Raw genomic sequence first — 14,900 nt, 5'->3', positions numbered from 1 at the left:
TTCCCTGCGCAACAAAAGCCACGCGAGAATGAATCTCCCATGTGTATTCGAAAAACCCTGCATAAAACCTACAGTGTCCCATCACAGAAAAGGACCTTGATTTACCTCCTTACCTGACCAAAGTCCGTTGTTTCGGGGTTGCCTACTATTTACATACAAAGCACAGGCACGAGAAAGGTAAAACATACCTACCATGGAGAAACCCTCCCCGGTCTACTTTACACATGAGATGGCGGCCAGCGCATCGTCGTCGCTTGGGACACACGAGCTTAAGGAATGCGATAACAACTCGGACGTTGAGGCCAGGGATCCCTTGAACCCGAGAAACTGGTCCTCGGCGCGAAAGACGATGCTCTTCGTATCGTTGATGACGAGCTCGTTGTTGGCAGATGGGTATGTATGGCAGATGGTGAAACGCATCGCGGTAGCATAGATAGTTTATCTGACTGAATCTCTTGCAGGGCCATGGTCTGGGGTGGAACACTGGTTACGGACCAGGCTATGGAGTGGGATATTTCCATCGCTCATTCGGCCACGAGTATGAATTATGGTATTCTGCTGCAGGGGTTTGGGGGGATTTTTGCTGTTCCGCTTATTGAAGCGTATGGTCGGTGAGTTGGTGGTTGGTTCTCTTTTCGCTCGCGTTAGGTATCCCACTAACAGATACATGCAGTTTGCCGATCTGGCTGTGGCCTCAGGTGATCACCATGTTCATGGTGCTGGGTGCTACCCTCTCCAATGATTGGTCTACCTTCACGACGTTCCGCTCTTTGCAGGGTCTTTTTGGGACAGTGCCTCAGGTAATTGGGCTTCCGATCATTCATGACATGTATACCTCGGCTGGTACGTTCTTTTTCTGAGATTGTCTCGAGTACTTTATGCTGATCCGACAACAGAATGGCCGCGGATGATCAATATTTGGTAAGAGACTTGCCAGTCAAGTCTAACCAGAGTAGCGCTGACTGAGCATAGGGGCACCACCTTTCTCGTCGGACCATTCCTAGGTCCCGCCATAGCAGGATACATCGGCGCCGGGTCAGACTGGCGCACCTCTTTCGGAGTCCTGACAGCCATCTATGGCGTGTCCACGGTCATGGTGATCCTCTTCGGCTATGAAACATACCATACACCTGGACGAACGACCAATCAGTCGCGCATCGCGTCTTATTTTGGCATTGGCAATACCCTGCTTCCCAAGGGAACGACGTTGAGATATTGGAGCCGAACCGTCGCGGTCTATGTATTCAAGTTTCCGTTGTTGATGACTGGTGGGTATGGCCGATTTAGCTTGCAATGACTTTCACTGATCAGGGTTCTGTCAACAGGCATCGCTATTTTGGTAACATTCACCTGGCCAATTGGTAAGTAACCATCATATTCACATCGTTTTTGCACCCGCTGACTCTCCAGGAATCACAACCACCATCGATGCCTTCTTGCATAGCCCTCCATACTTGTTTGACACAATCGGGGCATCATCGATGCGATTCGCCGGTGTGATTGGAGCTTTATGTGGTATGTATTCTCGCACCCCCGCTATCTCCGGATTCTCACCATCTTTCCAGGCTGGGCATTTGGCCACTTCTTCAACGGCTGGATCTTCAAGCGCCATAGCTCAACCTGGCGAACTGAACTCCGCCTCCATGGTGTCTGGTTCCCGATAGGTAGTTTGGCGAGCGGTCTTCTCACCTATGGATTAACCATGCACTTCGGTAAGCACTGGATCGGGATAGCCATTGGGTGGATCATGGTGAATATCGGCATGGTAGCTACAATTGTGTAAGTTTCAACTTTGCTCTGTTGAATATTCTGTCGTATCTCTAACATCATTTGCACAGTGCCATCTCGGCCTACGCGTTGGAGAAATACCCGGAGAAGGCAACCTGTGTCTCAGCCATTCTGAATATGTGGCGCACCTGTGGCGGGTTCGCGGTGGGATACTTCCAGCCTGCGTGGATTCAGCGCAATGGGCTTGGACTGGTTTTTGGTATCCAGGCTGCTATTGTGTGTGTGGCTGTTGTTTTGACTATCACTCCTGTGTTCTTGTGGGAGCAGAAAAGGCGGTTGAGAGTTGGAGATGAAGCTGAAGCCTGAATTATGTATATAACTGTATGTTGTATGTTGTACCCAGGCAATATGAGTTGGTCGACAAGGTCCTCCTCATCCCAATTTGGTCTGTGCTCAAACACTGAAACACACGTGATTCATGCCTCACCCCTCAGGCCACAATCAGGCCACAATCCGGTTGCCGATCCGAACACGTCCGTGTCCGTTGTTCCCCCTGTTTCATGCTTAAATTGGTTTAACATGTCTGACTTGTCTACTCCGTATGTTGTACGGAATAGTATAGATTAACTAACATCAATCTCAAACTTGATCAAATACCCCTGATCTTCACCTCCTGAACCTTCCCCCACTAACCAACACTCTACGCAGCCGATCATTGCCTCGCTATGCAAAGTCCCGCAAGCGATGACGCTTCCCGTGGGGCAGCTGTCTGAAAGACGCCACAGCCTAGTTGGCTCATGTGCCGCGTGGTTGCAGATCAGTCCCTGAACTTGTCGCTTGGCCTATCAAGTCTACCCCCGTTTGTCCCGTTCAGAGGTTCGACCGAATCATTTCTGCTGGATGGATTGTCCACTATTAACGCCGAGGCAGTGTCGAACTGGTTTGGCTCAGGGACAGCGATCACTGACCCTTTTTTGGCTTTATTGCGTGCCATGAAGCATTTGTTTCAATCTTTTCAGTCTCCTCTCACCCTCCTACTTTCGTTAGCTAAATGGCCTCGATTCCTGTTTGATCTCTTTTAGATTGTCTCCGAGCGCCAACCCGACTATGTCTAGTTCTCCGCGACGATGGCTCTTCGTGGGCTTTCCGATCCTTACATTTTGCTTCATATACTATCTCTTTCGACTGCCTGAATCCAACCCGTCAATCCTGAACAACTCAGAAGAACTTTCTCAAGCTGGAGGGGAACCAATTTTGGTAGGGGGACAGAAGCAGGAAAGACCTCCGCCTCCCCCTCCCAAAGAGGAGACATTGGAGGAAAAATGCGGCCACCTACTACACGCACTTGACGATGTCATGGTCGTAATCAGAACTGGCGCGACTGAATCCCTCGAAAAAATCCCCGTCCACCTCCGCACCACCCTGCAATGCGTCCCGCACTTTGCCATCTTCTCCGACTATGAAGAAACAATCAACGGCGTCCGCACGTATGACGTCCTCCGCAACATCAGCGAGACAACGATGAACCACGAGCCCGAATTCGACATCTACCGCCGTCTACAAGAAGTTGGACGCGAAGGCCTAACAGAAGCAGAGTGGGGCGACGACACAAACGGACCACTAGGGAAAGTCAACAACCCGAGTTGGAAGCTCGACAAATGGAAATTCCTCCCAATGATCGACGAAGCACTTGAAGTCATGCCCGACGCCAAGTGGTACGTCTTCCTCGAAGCCGACACCTACATGGTATGGCCGAACCTGATCAACTGGTTGGCGCACCTCAACCCAGATCGGCAATACTACTTGGGCAGCCCCATGCAGATCGGTGAAACACTCTTTGGCTACGGCGGGGCGGGCATCGTCCTTTCAAGCTGGACGATGAACCTTCTGCACGAGTACCAGATAGAGGCAAAGGAAGACCTCGAAGCGATGACCGCACACGAATGGGCAGGCGACTGCGCGCTGGCGCGAGCGCTGCAGGGCGTGAAAGTGGATCTGACCTGGGCCTGGCCGATGATGATGACATCACGGCCGTGGGAAATCGACCATTTCTCCGAGGGATACGGGCGACAGCCGTGGTGTTACCCTGTTATCTCGTACCACCACATGGCGCCGAAGGATATTGAAGAGATGTGGGAGTTTGACCGAGCATTCTTTGCTAGTGGGAAGAACGCGCTCATGCTGCATGCGGACGTTTACCAGAAACTCATCTACGACGGGACTTTCTCGGCGCGCGACGACTGGGATAATCTCTCTGGGATCCAGATTGATTTTGCCGCTGGCACGATCCCTACGGTTGAGGTTTGTGCGGAGGTCTGCGCACGCAATGATGAGTGCTTGCAGTATTCGTTCAACCACGCCGACGGTGTTTGTAAACATGCTTCTACTACCTTCGCGGGTGTTGCTACCAATGGCACGCAGTCTGGTTGGATTACATCTCGGGTGAACAAGCTTCTCAGGGCATTCCAGTCTTCATGCCATGAGGTTCAATATATCTTTGATTGATTTTTCTTTCGCTCTTCAGCAATTTTCCTTCCGCTTGGAATGTTCTCTTGTACATATATCAATTTTCCCTTCCTTTTTCCTCTTCTTACTCGATCAGTGCATCCATTGTCACATCTGACTACAAGATGATTCCATGCTTTCGAAGGAGTCATTGGCGAGGCGTTTTTTCTATGGCGCTGTGTTGGCATCGTCTGCGGGGCAGACGAAACACATTTCTGGTCGCTGGACCGCTCTCACTTTCGTTTCCCATTTACATTACACCTACTGATCATTTCTAGTGATACCAATCTTTCAATTAGACCAAATCAATATAAAGCTTTTTCATATAGAGGTGCGGATTTGGAGATGTCTGTAATTTGGATGAAGCTCCGATTCACTGCATGGTACCTGGCCTATATTACCATCCTCGATAGATGAGACAGGGCCGTTCAAAAGAAACAACGACCGTATTGGTTCGGAAATATGACCTAGCCAAGCTTGTGGAGGTCTCAAGAAACGGCCATCGGCCGGTGCTCACGATCGCACGGGGGCTCGCAAATAACAGAAGAAGAGTAAAGCCCATCAATTTCCTAGAATATTCTTCTGGAGACCATTTCGGACGCCATTTGAATGATTCGTAGCTAGGTTCCTTCGGCTGAGGTGGTCTCCTAGCCGGGACTTGACACGGGAAATAAGCGGGCCATGAGTTCGCCATTTCGCACCTCGTTCTTTAGTACCGGCTTCACTATCATCTTGGAGAAAGATACATCGGCGTCTTTAGCCACTTGGAAATGGCTTTTAGTGCCCAGGGACCTCTCGTGACTTTATATCCCGCCCGTTCCTTTGGGGTTTCCATGCGCATACTCGACGCAAGGGTTTCTGGACGTTTGCAGATTATCCACCAATGGAGGTTCCAAGGTTGGATGAAGGAACTGTTAAAGTTAGCCATCGAATATGAAAAGCATAAAGCAAGAGCCTTGAAGTGAAAATATGAGATGCCACTCGGTCCGCCAGGTCTTCACAATCAGTGGTCAAGAAAGCCACGACTACGACGCTAGTCTAGACTATAAGGGCCACGATGAGGAGCACCACATCGGCTAGGTCTTGGTTGATGTCGTTGCCTCATCATGTATTGAAACGGCTAGGAGATTTTGACGTGCAGGGTGGTTCAGGAGGCTTGGTGAGTTTTGTTTGAGGGTTGGCAGAAGAACAAAAGGAAGTCTGAGAATGCCGATGAAGTACAACATACAAGATGTATGTGCAGGTGACACATCATAACCGGAGTAACAGTCACATGATATCCTTGCCCTATTTCTCTTCGATCTCAAAGGCTCTAGCACTTGTCTCTCGGCTTGGGTGGGTTTTATTAAGAGATTAAGAGTGTATATGTATTTCTCACCATGGCCAATGACCAAGACAAAGGGTGAAACAGAGATGACAAGTGAAATGTGGACATCCAATACCAAATTCAAACCGACACTGTTGTATGTTGTGAGCGTGGTTATATTAACGGCAGTATAAAACAAATTTTAGAGTTAGGACGAACCCAGCCTTGATTAATTTGGTCCATTTAATGTATTGGCGTCATTCTGCATAAAAGGGGTGACCTCGGGACTGCTTCTCGAAGTGTCATATATATTGTACCTACAATATTGTATAACTTTAAGACTAGTCACACATCAGGTAGCCACCAACCGAAGCTCAAAACTCGACAAGCAATGACCGTGTAGATCAACTGCACACCACCCGATTCGGCAAACTAGTATCCACTAACCCTCACTTGGCGTTTCTCGCGACTCGATAGTTCCTCAATTGATGAAGATCGCCATGATCGCCGTCGTACTATGCCGATAAGTGGAGAAATATAAGGCAGATCGAACGCTGAACAGTGCCTCGAGCACATATAAACGCAAGTTCCCCCAAACTTACCCAAGAATCCCCTTCCGGGCTCTGGGAGTCGACCGCACAATGTCAGCCCGACAGATTGTCCTGTGCTTCGATGGCACAGGAAACACCTTTCGCACAGATGGCACGGACACCAACGTCTTGAAAATCTGTCGGATGTTGGAAAAGTCCGACGAACAACGTAAGCTCTACTTCTGTTGACACTGTAATAGGTCTTCTAACCGCAAGATAGTATGTTACTACCAGCGTATGAGCGTATCCACCAGATAATTACAAGGATACTAACCCCAAGCAGCGGGAATCGGCACCGACATAACCCCAGGCTCCCTGGCCAGCACGACAATCCAAAAGAAGGGCAAACTGGGCAATAGCAAAGCGCTCAATCTTGCACTGGGTCGTTCCTTCGATCGGCATGTTCTGGGTGGGTACCGCTTCCTCATGCGGCACTACCAAGCAGGCGCCAAAGTGTATATTTTCGGCTTCTCGCGTGGCGCATACACGGCACGGTTCTTGAATGAAATGCTCGATTATGTCGGGCTGCTTGGCCCGGATAATGAAGAAGTGGTGCCATTTATCTGGGATGCATTTGTGTCGTGGAAGCTTGGCCGAACGGTTAACAACCGAGAAGAGAAGAAGAGGGCTTTCGTAACCATGAAAATCAGTCGGGAGACACTGTCGCGGCCTATGGCTCGTGTGCACTTCTTGGGCATGTTCGATGCAGTCAACAGTATTGCGGATTTTGAGGTTAATGTTGACGGGATGCCCTCGAGCAAGGTAGTTCGACATGCGGTTAGCATTGATGAACGACGAATCAAGTTCCGGCCGGTGTTGCTGCGGTCACATAAAGACGAGTGGGTTCGCAAGACTTCCTTGCACGAAAAGAAGCACGCGAAAAAGGCCTGGACCAACGATAACGAACACAATTCTGGACCTCCCGTTCTACCGGAAATCCCAAACGTCAGCCCACCAAGCAAAGATCAAGGGATCAAAGTGGAAGATGGTGACGATGATGACATGCAGGACATCGAAGAAATGTGGTTCCCCGGCGGACACGCAGATATTGGCGGAGGATGGAGTCTCGGAGCTAAGGAGGAATGGCCATTAACGCATACACCTCTCGTATGGATGGTACAAGAAGCGCGGCGGGTGGGCCTGCGGCTGGATTTGGACAAGATGAAACAGTACGAGTGCGTTGAGGAACACCATGGTGGTTCTGGATTGGAAGACACTTCGAACTTGGAGAGGGACATCTCAGGTTTAGGATTACCGGCGGATCAAGGTTACTCACGGGCGCTTCACTTGGCCGGCACTGAAGGGCATATCCATGATCTCCTTGCGTATGGTAACGGTCTCCCGCTGGTTTCTGTCCTCTCGTGGCGTCTGATGGAGTATCTTCCCATGCGACGAATGGAAGTGCAGCCCGATGGAGCGATGAAGGCTGTACGGTGGCCGCCGCCGCGTGGTCGGTCTCGCGATATCCCTGTTGAAATGCCCGAATTCATGTTTCTGCTATCCAGCGTATGAAGTCAGACCCGTCTTACCGTCCTGACAATTTGCTTTCTGGGGGGCAGGAGGGGGATACGGGTGACCCCGTTGGCATCGAGAATTGGGTTGTCCACTCCCATGAAGGTGATCCAGTGCGGGAGAGGTATGTTCGTAGGTCATGTGAGTGATGAGATGATATTGGATCCTTTGTAGCTGTCACCCCGTATCGTACTAATCCATGGATGGGTTCCCAAATTCACATAGTCTTATTTTCCTATAAAATAGAGCAAGTCAAGGCCTGTGTGTAGTACTGTTCTATATTTTAACAAGGCCTTGTCGGCAGAAAAATCCAGCTTTTAGCCTTCTATCATTCTTTACTTGGGTTTGATATTTACACCTGCAACTACGAATTCAAGCCTATTAAGAAAGAATGGAACAGATACAGACACACACACAGAGAGAGAGAGGGGGGGACGTTATTTATATTTCCCCAGTGGCTGAAGGACAGGACGGAACTGGGGTCGGCGACGAGCGACCTTCCTCTGTCTGGTAAAGTCACCTGACACCCTCTATACAGGAACTACTACAATCCACCAGATTGCCTAGAGACACACGGCTATGTAATCCCGAAAATGAAGCTATTCAAATCCCACATGCATCTACCAATATAGAGTATAGACAGGCTTCGATTGAAACAGTACAGACTTAGCTGCTACTTGACATCTCATATCCTCACACGGGCATGCTAAGAACACCGTCATAAGAGCAGCTCAGATGAACGCCACTTTCCGGATTGTCCACACAAGACCACTGCGTACCTGACCTCAGCAAGACCTGACCGTTCTCAGCAATCGGACCCGAGACTCTCTCAAGTTCAAGTGTAAACCGGTTAAAGTCCACGGCACCTTCGGGGAAGCGGATATAGTATTGACTGTTGTTGCACCGGGCACTTTCCTTGGGCGAGGATCCGTATGACCTGATACCAAACCGTATTTGTTAGCGTCTGCCATTGTGAAAGGGTCCTGTTCAACAAATTCAGCTCACCATATTAGATTGCAGTCAGTAGGGGTGTCGTCGGGGTAGTTTGGATCAGTCACGACGAAATGCATCGTAGCGGAGGAGCCAGCGCTAGCTCTGGCCCAGAAATCACTGATCTGAATAGAGCTGTCTCGTTCGACGACCGGGGTGGCGAGGGCTGCACTGGCAGACAGAAGAAGGGAGAAGACAGTGAACTTCATATTGGCTTGATAGAAAGATGTCTAATATACCCTGAGATGTGGATATTGACGGAAGATTCTCAGCGGGAGAACGTACTTCTTATATGTTTCCAGGATCACACATATCTCTCTACATCCATCCATAGATGGCCTAAAGTATAACAATCTGACTGAAACACTGCAGCATACATGAAGCCCAGTCAAGTCACTGATTGGTCAAGTTGTAGACCGCCACCGTTAATACTTACGGCTGAGCAAGACAAATAAAACGCGATGCAGCCTCAATATGAATGGGAAGACTCCATTGGATGTATCCTATGTAGATGATCTATAATAAGAGTAAGGCCCCCAGGTCACTTGGGGACTACTATAATCATATGTCAGGTGACTTGGAGGGGTGTTTAGGCGACTTGTCAGACATAGCGGGGGAAAATACCTACGCGTGAACTGCTGACAGGAAAGTCCAGATGGCGCAAATCCCAGATCTCATTCGAGATTCCAAGCTAGAGACATATTTTCTTCCGGACTGTACAGTGGAGACAGTCCACAGGTTCCAGGAGTCAGACTCAGCTTCTGGACAGCGTCTTGTGACCAGACTGGAGCATTGGCGGCGGCAAAGAAGAGTCGAAAATGGTGGGTTTGGTACCGTCTGGCTGGAGGAGTGCATTAAAGCTGGGCGACCGGGTGGCACGCAAGATGGTACAGTCCGAGCAGTCAAGCAGATTGACATGGATACGCGATTCGGATCGATCGAATACAATCGTGAATTGGAGGCAATTGCTAAGTTCTCGCATTCTCGCGTTAGTCTCTACAGGAAGATCGAATAGATGGAGATGTGCTGATAAAAGTAGTATGAGAGATGCTTTGTCAAATCATTCGGATGGTACGAAGGACCCGGTCAGCTCTTCATAGCAATGGAATATCTCGAAACCGGCGACCTTTTTGCATATCTATATCAAAAACCGCTACCACCACTGCCAGAGGCTGAGGCGAAGGAAATCGCATACCAGATTCTCGACGGTCTGTGTATGATGCATGAAAATGGATTTGCTCACCGAGACTTAAAACCAAACGTGGGTTTATTTTCCGAGTGCGGACGAGGAGAATTCACTAAAGCGAATTTATAGAATATCCTCATTAAATCACACCCTCCAGACAAGTGGTGGATCAAACTCGCGGACTTCGGTATCACCAAACGAATCGAAGAAAGCCATGGTCAGTCCACGACGATAAAGGGGACTCCGAGATATTTTGCCCCCGAAATTTGGGGTTTTGCTGAGCGAGGGAGTGCATATGCCATTGATATCTGGGCTGTCGGAGAGATCGTATTTGAGATCCTTACCAAGAAACCTGCGTTTGCGACTCCAGGATTGCTTGCAGGTTACAAAGCCAAACAGGACTTCCCAGTCATCATGCTTACTGATGCTGGCATCAGGCAACCAGGCGTCGACTTTGTGCTTTCACTCATGTGTCCTAGACCTAATGATCGAATGACGGCTACATCTGCCATTTCAGACGCGTGGATCCAATCGCCAATGCTCCAACCTCTTGGGTCCACGAAAGCTATTGAAGGCGAGCCTCGAGTTCCCTCTCCAGCTACGATCATGACTGATGTGTCTACGTCATGGACTACGAGAACTTATTCAGAAGCACCTGGGGATGTCTCCCATGACATATCTAGTTCAACTACCACAGTGGAACTGGTAAACGCTGCCCGAGATAAGACCATTGTGCCGCAGGAAAACAACTTGACTTTGACCCTTGCGTTCCGTGCTGCAGACTTCCGAAGCCAGCATCGGGCCGGTGACTCGTTCTATCGCCAGAAAAGGTACAAAGAGGCAGAAATCGAATTCCGACGAGTTCTACAGGGGCGAGAGGAGACGCTAGGTTACGATCATGAAGACACACTCTACTCTGCGCACGCGCTTGGCCTCTCGCTCCATCCTCAGAAATGTTATGAAGAGGCAGAAACTGTATTCCGACGAGCTCTCCATGGGCGAGATAGGGTGCTAGTCCATAACCATGAAGAAACACTCTACTCTACGTACAGGCTTGGCCTCACGCTCTATCACCAAGAACAGTATAAAGTGGCAGCACCAATGTTTCGACAGGCTTTTCTGGGAAGAGAGAAGACATTAGGCTATGATCATAGACATACGCTCTGCTCTGCGTACTGGCTTGGTCTCTCGTTCTATCGCCAGAAAAGGTACAAAGAGGCCGAAACCATGCTCCGACGGACTCTACAGGGACGAGAGAAGACACTAGGCCATGATCATGAAGAAACAGTCAATGCCAGAGAGTGCATGGATAGAGCCCATGCGCGAGCCCTTGGTCTAGAATAATCTAATAATCCCACATAGCCTCCAGGGCTTGGAGGCAGGCGTGTGAGGAAGGCCGGTTGCCATGGATGATGGAGGGATGAAGTGGAAGATGGCTTTGAAGGGAGGGCATAGAGGTGTCTATGGAATTGGGTTTAGAAGCGTCTGCTTCGAAAACTATGTATGTCGGTAAGTCGCACCGGTTTCGGGACGTACTGATATAATTATATGTGGTCCTTCAAGATACCTCTACGTAATAGTTTCCATACAACATAGTTGTAGGCTGCTTCTTCGCAGATTCTCACGATGATAGTCAGCATTCTGGCCCAAGTAAGTAACCTACACGAAGAAATAACTCTGCTGGGATTCAAGGAAAACCTAAATTGAAAAAGCAAATACACCACAGTTCACAATTTCTATTTCCGGTCTTTTGATAACCTCGCCTTTAAGGTCTCCTAATCAATCTCTTGGCGACGATCATTGCTCTGTACAGGGTTAGTCTTGAAACCCAAATGAAATACTCCGTAGGTTCAGATGACATGGACATGGACATGGTGAATTTGAATTCGGCAATTCCATCAGTTTGTTGCTCAGAATTCGGTTCTTATTCATGAAAAAAGTAGGGTAGTCGGGAAAAGTGACCCGATATCAAAACCATATTGAATCCGTCAAGGCTTCTATACTTCCTAGGAACTTCCTAGGAACATCAGAAAACCAGGCAAGGTACACCAATGATTCAAGCAAAACCAAGCAAAAGCAATGGCCATGACAGAGACTTACAGAGACTTCACGATCTTCGATGAGCATATTCAAAGATTTACCGCACGAACCGCCCTCGCCTGGAAGATCCACTCACGCCAAGTCCAAATTCCAAAACACACTGCAGATCTCTCTCCTGCTTGTGCGTCTGTCTTGGCTGCATCATCACGGGAGCTACGAATGAATTGGCACATTTGGCATCAAAGAGAGGAAGCCGGATATTGTTGAACGTGCAAAATCTGATTTATATGGGACAGATGGCATGATATCCAGGGAAGACAGGCGCACATCAGTGAATTGCCGACGAGCGCACCGTCCTCCAAGGCCAAGACCAAGACCAAAACTTTGATTACCTCCGATATTCGCGCAATTTCCGAGGGCAACAGGCCAGGTCCTTTACTTTCGCCGATCCAGAGGGGTTTTTCATATGGGATTAATGCCTGGCATGCAACAGAAGCACCTGGAAACCCACACCTTGCAAATGCAATTGCAGACAAAACCTCACAAATCTCAAAAGAGAGGAAGTTGAGACCATCCGATATTCGATATTCGATATTCCTTAAGGTTCAACGACTCCAACCACGCGAGGTCCGAATGAAGAAACCTTGGAACCTTCGACGCTAAAGAACCTTGAAAAATCCGATTTTTGCTGATTGGCTGCAGATTGAATGCGGATTTTTATCAGATGATCTGATAGGAGTTGAGTGATTGATTAATTTTACCCTGGGCAATCTTCCCAGGTTGGGGCTTTTTCCCTATATAACACTGCCTCCCACCTGGACCCTTTCTAACATTTTTACTCAACTGTCTTTCCCAATTGTCTCTCTCCTACGAAGGTATAATGGAAAAGACAAACGTGTCCGATCAGGTCACGCCGGCCACTACCAGCCGCGATGCTGAGAAAATGGGGGAATTCGACGTTCACCAGGGCGTGGACAAACCATCTGATGAGGCGAGCATGTCCGATCGGGACTCGCGTGACTTCCAAGGTGGTGTGCAGCGAGTGCGAGCCATTACATCGGCATGGTCAACCAAGACGCTCGTTCTGATGTTCATTCTGTAAGTCTGTGGATCTCGATTGGCAACTCCCTTCCAGGGTAGCAGAGTAAAAACTGACATGCCACCAATGCAGGCTCTATCTCGTGTCCTTCGTTGACGCACTCCTGAGCACAGTCGAAACCTCACTAAACCCCTACATTACCTCCTCATTCGGCAAGCACGGCCTCTTGACGGTCGTCAGCGTCCTCTCAACCATCCTGGGCGGCTCATCGAAGCTCACACTAGCCAAGATCATCGATGTCTGGGGTCGTGTAGAGGGATTCCTGATTATGCTTGTTCTTGTCGCGATCGGTCTGATCATGAAAGCCACTTGCAAAAATATAGAGATGTACACTGCAGCACACACTTTATACTGGGTGGGCCACATCGGTCTGACCTATGTCGTGGACATCATGCTGGCAGATATGACCTCCCTCAGGAACCGAATGATCATGCTGGGTCTGAATGGTACACCCGGTATCGCTAGTACCTTCGCAGGCCCGAAAATTGCCGCACTCTTCTACGCCAACCTCGACTTCCATTGGGCATTCGGTGCGTTTGCTATTATGCAGGTCGGAGTTTGTATCCCCGTCGCTGTGGTGATGCTGTTTATGCAACGTCGGGCGGAGAAGAGCGGTGCTCTTGAGAAGACTTACTCTGGACGTAACTGGTGGCAGTCGATCGCTCACTATGTCATCGAGTTCGATGGTTCGTATTTCCTCATATACATCTTCATGCATTTGACATGTGACTAACACGAGTTGTTTTACCTAGTCGTCGGAATCATCCTGGTCACTGCCGTATTCACCCTAATCCTCCTCCCGTTCAGCATCGCCCCCTACGGACCCAAGGGATGGGCGACCGGATACATCATCGCGATGGAAGTCCTCGGCGTAGCATGCATTCCCGCATTCTATGTCTGGGAGCGATACGCACCGGTGCAATTCCTTCCGTGGAAGTATCTGAAACAGCCAACAATGATCGGCTCATGCATGCTGTACGGCGTGATGTTCATCTCCGTCTTGTGAGTACTAGTCTCTTTCAGCCGTGACCATCAAAGGTAGCAAAAGCTTACATGCGCAATCCAGTACCTGGAACAGCTACTTCAGCTCGTACCTGCAAGTCGTAAACAGACTCGACATCACCTCAGCCAACTACGTGCTTAACGCTTTCTCCCTGACCTCTTACATCTTCAGCCCTATCTTTGGCCTGTAAGCGCAACCCGCACCTCCCTCCTTCCTCGTATCCAAAAATCTAACAAACCTTTCCCCCACCAGAGTAATCCGATGGACCGGTGACTTCAGATGGACCGCCATGGCTGGCATCCCAATCTTCCTTCTCGGAACAGCTCTTCTGATCCCGTTCCGTGCGCCAGACACCCACGTAGGCCTGCTAACAATGGTCCAAATTCTCGTGGGTCTCGGCAGCTGCATGTTCACTGTGTGTGGACAGATCGCTGTGATGGCGATCGTAACGCACCAGGAGATCGCCGTTGTGCTCGCGATCTGGGGATTGTTCGGGTCGATTGGAGCCGGCGTGGGATCTGCTATTGCTGGTGGCATGTGGAATAATATGTTCCTAAAGGAGCTAACTGAACGGCTGCCGCTGGAGAGTAAGCATCTTGCGGCCACTATCTATTCCAATATTGTGACGCAGATGAAGTACGCCGATGGTACCCCGGAGCGGGAAGCTATCGTTGGGGCTTATGCTGATATCCAGAGGAAGATGGTGATTGTTGGTGTTTGTTTCGTACCGCTGTGCATTGTGTGCACTTGGTTCTGGAGGAACGTTAATGTTAAGAAGTTGCAGAAGGAGCAGACGAGTGGAAACGTTTGGTAGAGGAATGTGGGTTGTGGGGGGATAAATTTGGATCTTTTGGATAGAGATAGAATGGCGATACGTCAATGAGTTATATATAGAAAAAATTTCTGCTTTACGAACGTGCGTCTTTTGATATTTTCGCTGA

The 14,900-nt window shown here is 49.3% G+C and overlaps 6 protein-coding genes across 6 annotated transcripts; 5 read left to right on the top strand and 1 right to left on the bottom strand.

Moving 5' to 3' along the window:
* Positions 1 to 193: 193 nt before the first annotated feature.
* N7525_011545 (putative MFS transporter) lies at positions 194 to 2,094 on the top strand (the record flags this gene model as incomplete). Its single annotated transcript, XM_002560458.2, has 9 exons — positions 194 to 393; positions 462 to 611; positions 674 to 843; positions 897 to 921; positions 973 to 1,268; positions 1,326 to 1,361; positions 1,411 to 1,515; positions 1,566 to 1,779; positions 1,839 to 2,094. The coding sequence occupies 9 exons, from the start codon at positions 194 to 196 to the stop codon at positions 2,092 to 2,094; spliced, it is 1,452 nt and encodes a 483-aa protein (XP_002560504.2).
* A 741-nt stretch (positions 2,095 to 2,835) lies between these two features.
* Positions 2,836 to 4,233, top strand: N7525_011544 (PAN domain-containing protein; the record flags this gene model as incomplete). Its single annotated transcript, XM_002560461.1, has 1 exon — positions 2,836 to 4,233. The coding sequence occupies one exon, from the start codon at positions 2,836 to 2,838 to the stop codon at positions 4,231 to 4,233; it is 1,398 nt and encodes a 465-aa protein (XP_002560507.1).
* A 1,947-nt stretch (positions 4,234 to 6,180) lies between these two features.
* N7525_011543 (T6SS phospholipase effector Tle1-like catalytic domain-containing protein) lies at positions 6,181 to 7,837 on the top strand (the record flags this gene model as incomplete). Its single annotated transcript, XM_061215520.1, has 5 exons — positions 6,181 to 6,298; positions 6,350 to 6,364; positions 6,413 to 7,635; positions 7,689 to 7,765; positions 7,816 to 7,837. 5 exons carry the CDS (start codon positions 6,181 to 6,183, stop codon positions 7,835 to 7,837), a joined length of 1,455 nt encoding a protein of 484 aa, XP_061068032.1.
* Positions 7,838 to 8,334: 497 nt separating this feature from the next.
* On the bottom strand, positions 8,335 to 8,840 carry N7525_011542 (uncharacterized protein; the record flags this gene model as incomplete). The annotated part of the gene is made up of 2 exons (XM_002560462.2): positions 8,335 to 8,578; positions 8,647 to 8,840. 2 exons carry the CDS (start codon positions 8,838 to 8,840, stop codon positions 8,335 to 8,337), a joined length of 438 nt encoding a protein of 145 aa, XP_002560508.2.
* Positions 8,841 to 9,286: 446 nt separating this feature from the next.
* Positions 9,287 to 11,161, top strand: N7525_011541 (serine/threonine-protein kinase; the record flags this gene model as incomplete). Its single annotated transcript, XM_002560463.2, has 3 exons — positions 9,287 to 9,619; positions 9,671 to 9,892; positions 9,947 to 11,161. 3 exons carry the CDS (start codon positions 9,287 to 9,289, stop codon positions 11,159 to 11,161), a joined length of 1,770 nt encoding a protein of 589 aa, XP_002560509.2.
* Positions 11,162 to 12,737: 1,576 nt separating this feature from the next.
* Positions 12,738 to 14,773, top strand: N7525_011540 (uncharacterized protein; the record flags this gene model as incomplete). The annotated part of the gene is made up of 5 exons (XM_002560464.1): positions 12,738 to 12,955; positions 13,029 to 13,642; positions 13,709 to 13,958; positions 14,023 to 14,145; positions 14,212 to 14,773. The coding sequence occupies 5 exons, from the start codon at positions 12,738 to 12,740 to the stop codon at positions 14,771 to 14,773; spliced, it is 1,767 nt and encodes a 588-aa protein (XP_002560510.1).
* Positions 14,774 to 14,900: the final 127 nt, after the last annotated feature.

The sequence above is a fragment of the Penicillium rubens genome (assembly GCF_028828025.1).
Source record: "Penicillium rubens strain IBT 27055 chromosome Unknown utg000004l_segment0_segment0, whole genome shotgun sequence".
Taxonomy (NCBI): domain Eukaryota; kingdom Fungi; phylum Ascomycota; class Eurotiomycetes; order Eurotiales; family Aspergillaceae; genus Penicillium; species Penicillium rubens.
Note: the sequence above shows the minus strand (reverse complement) of the source record. Positions and strands in the feature narration are given on the sequence as shown.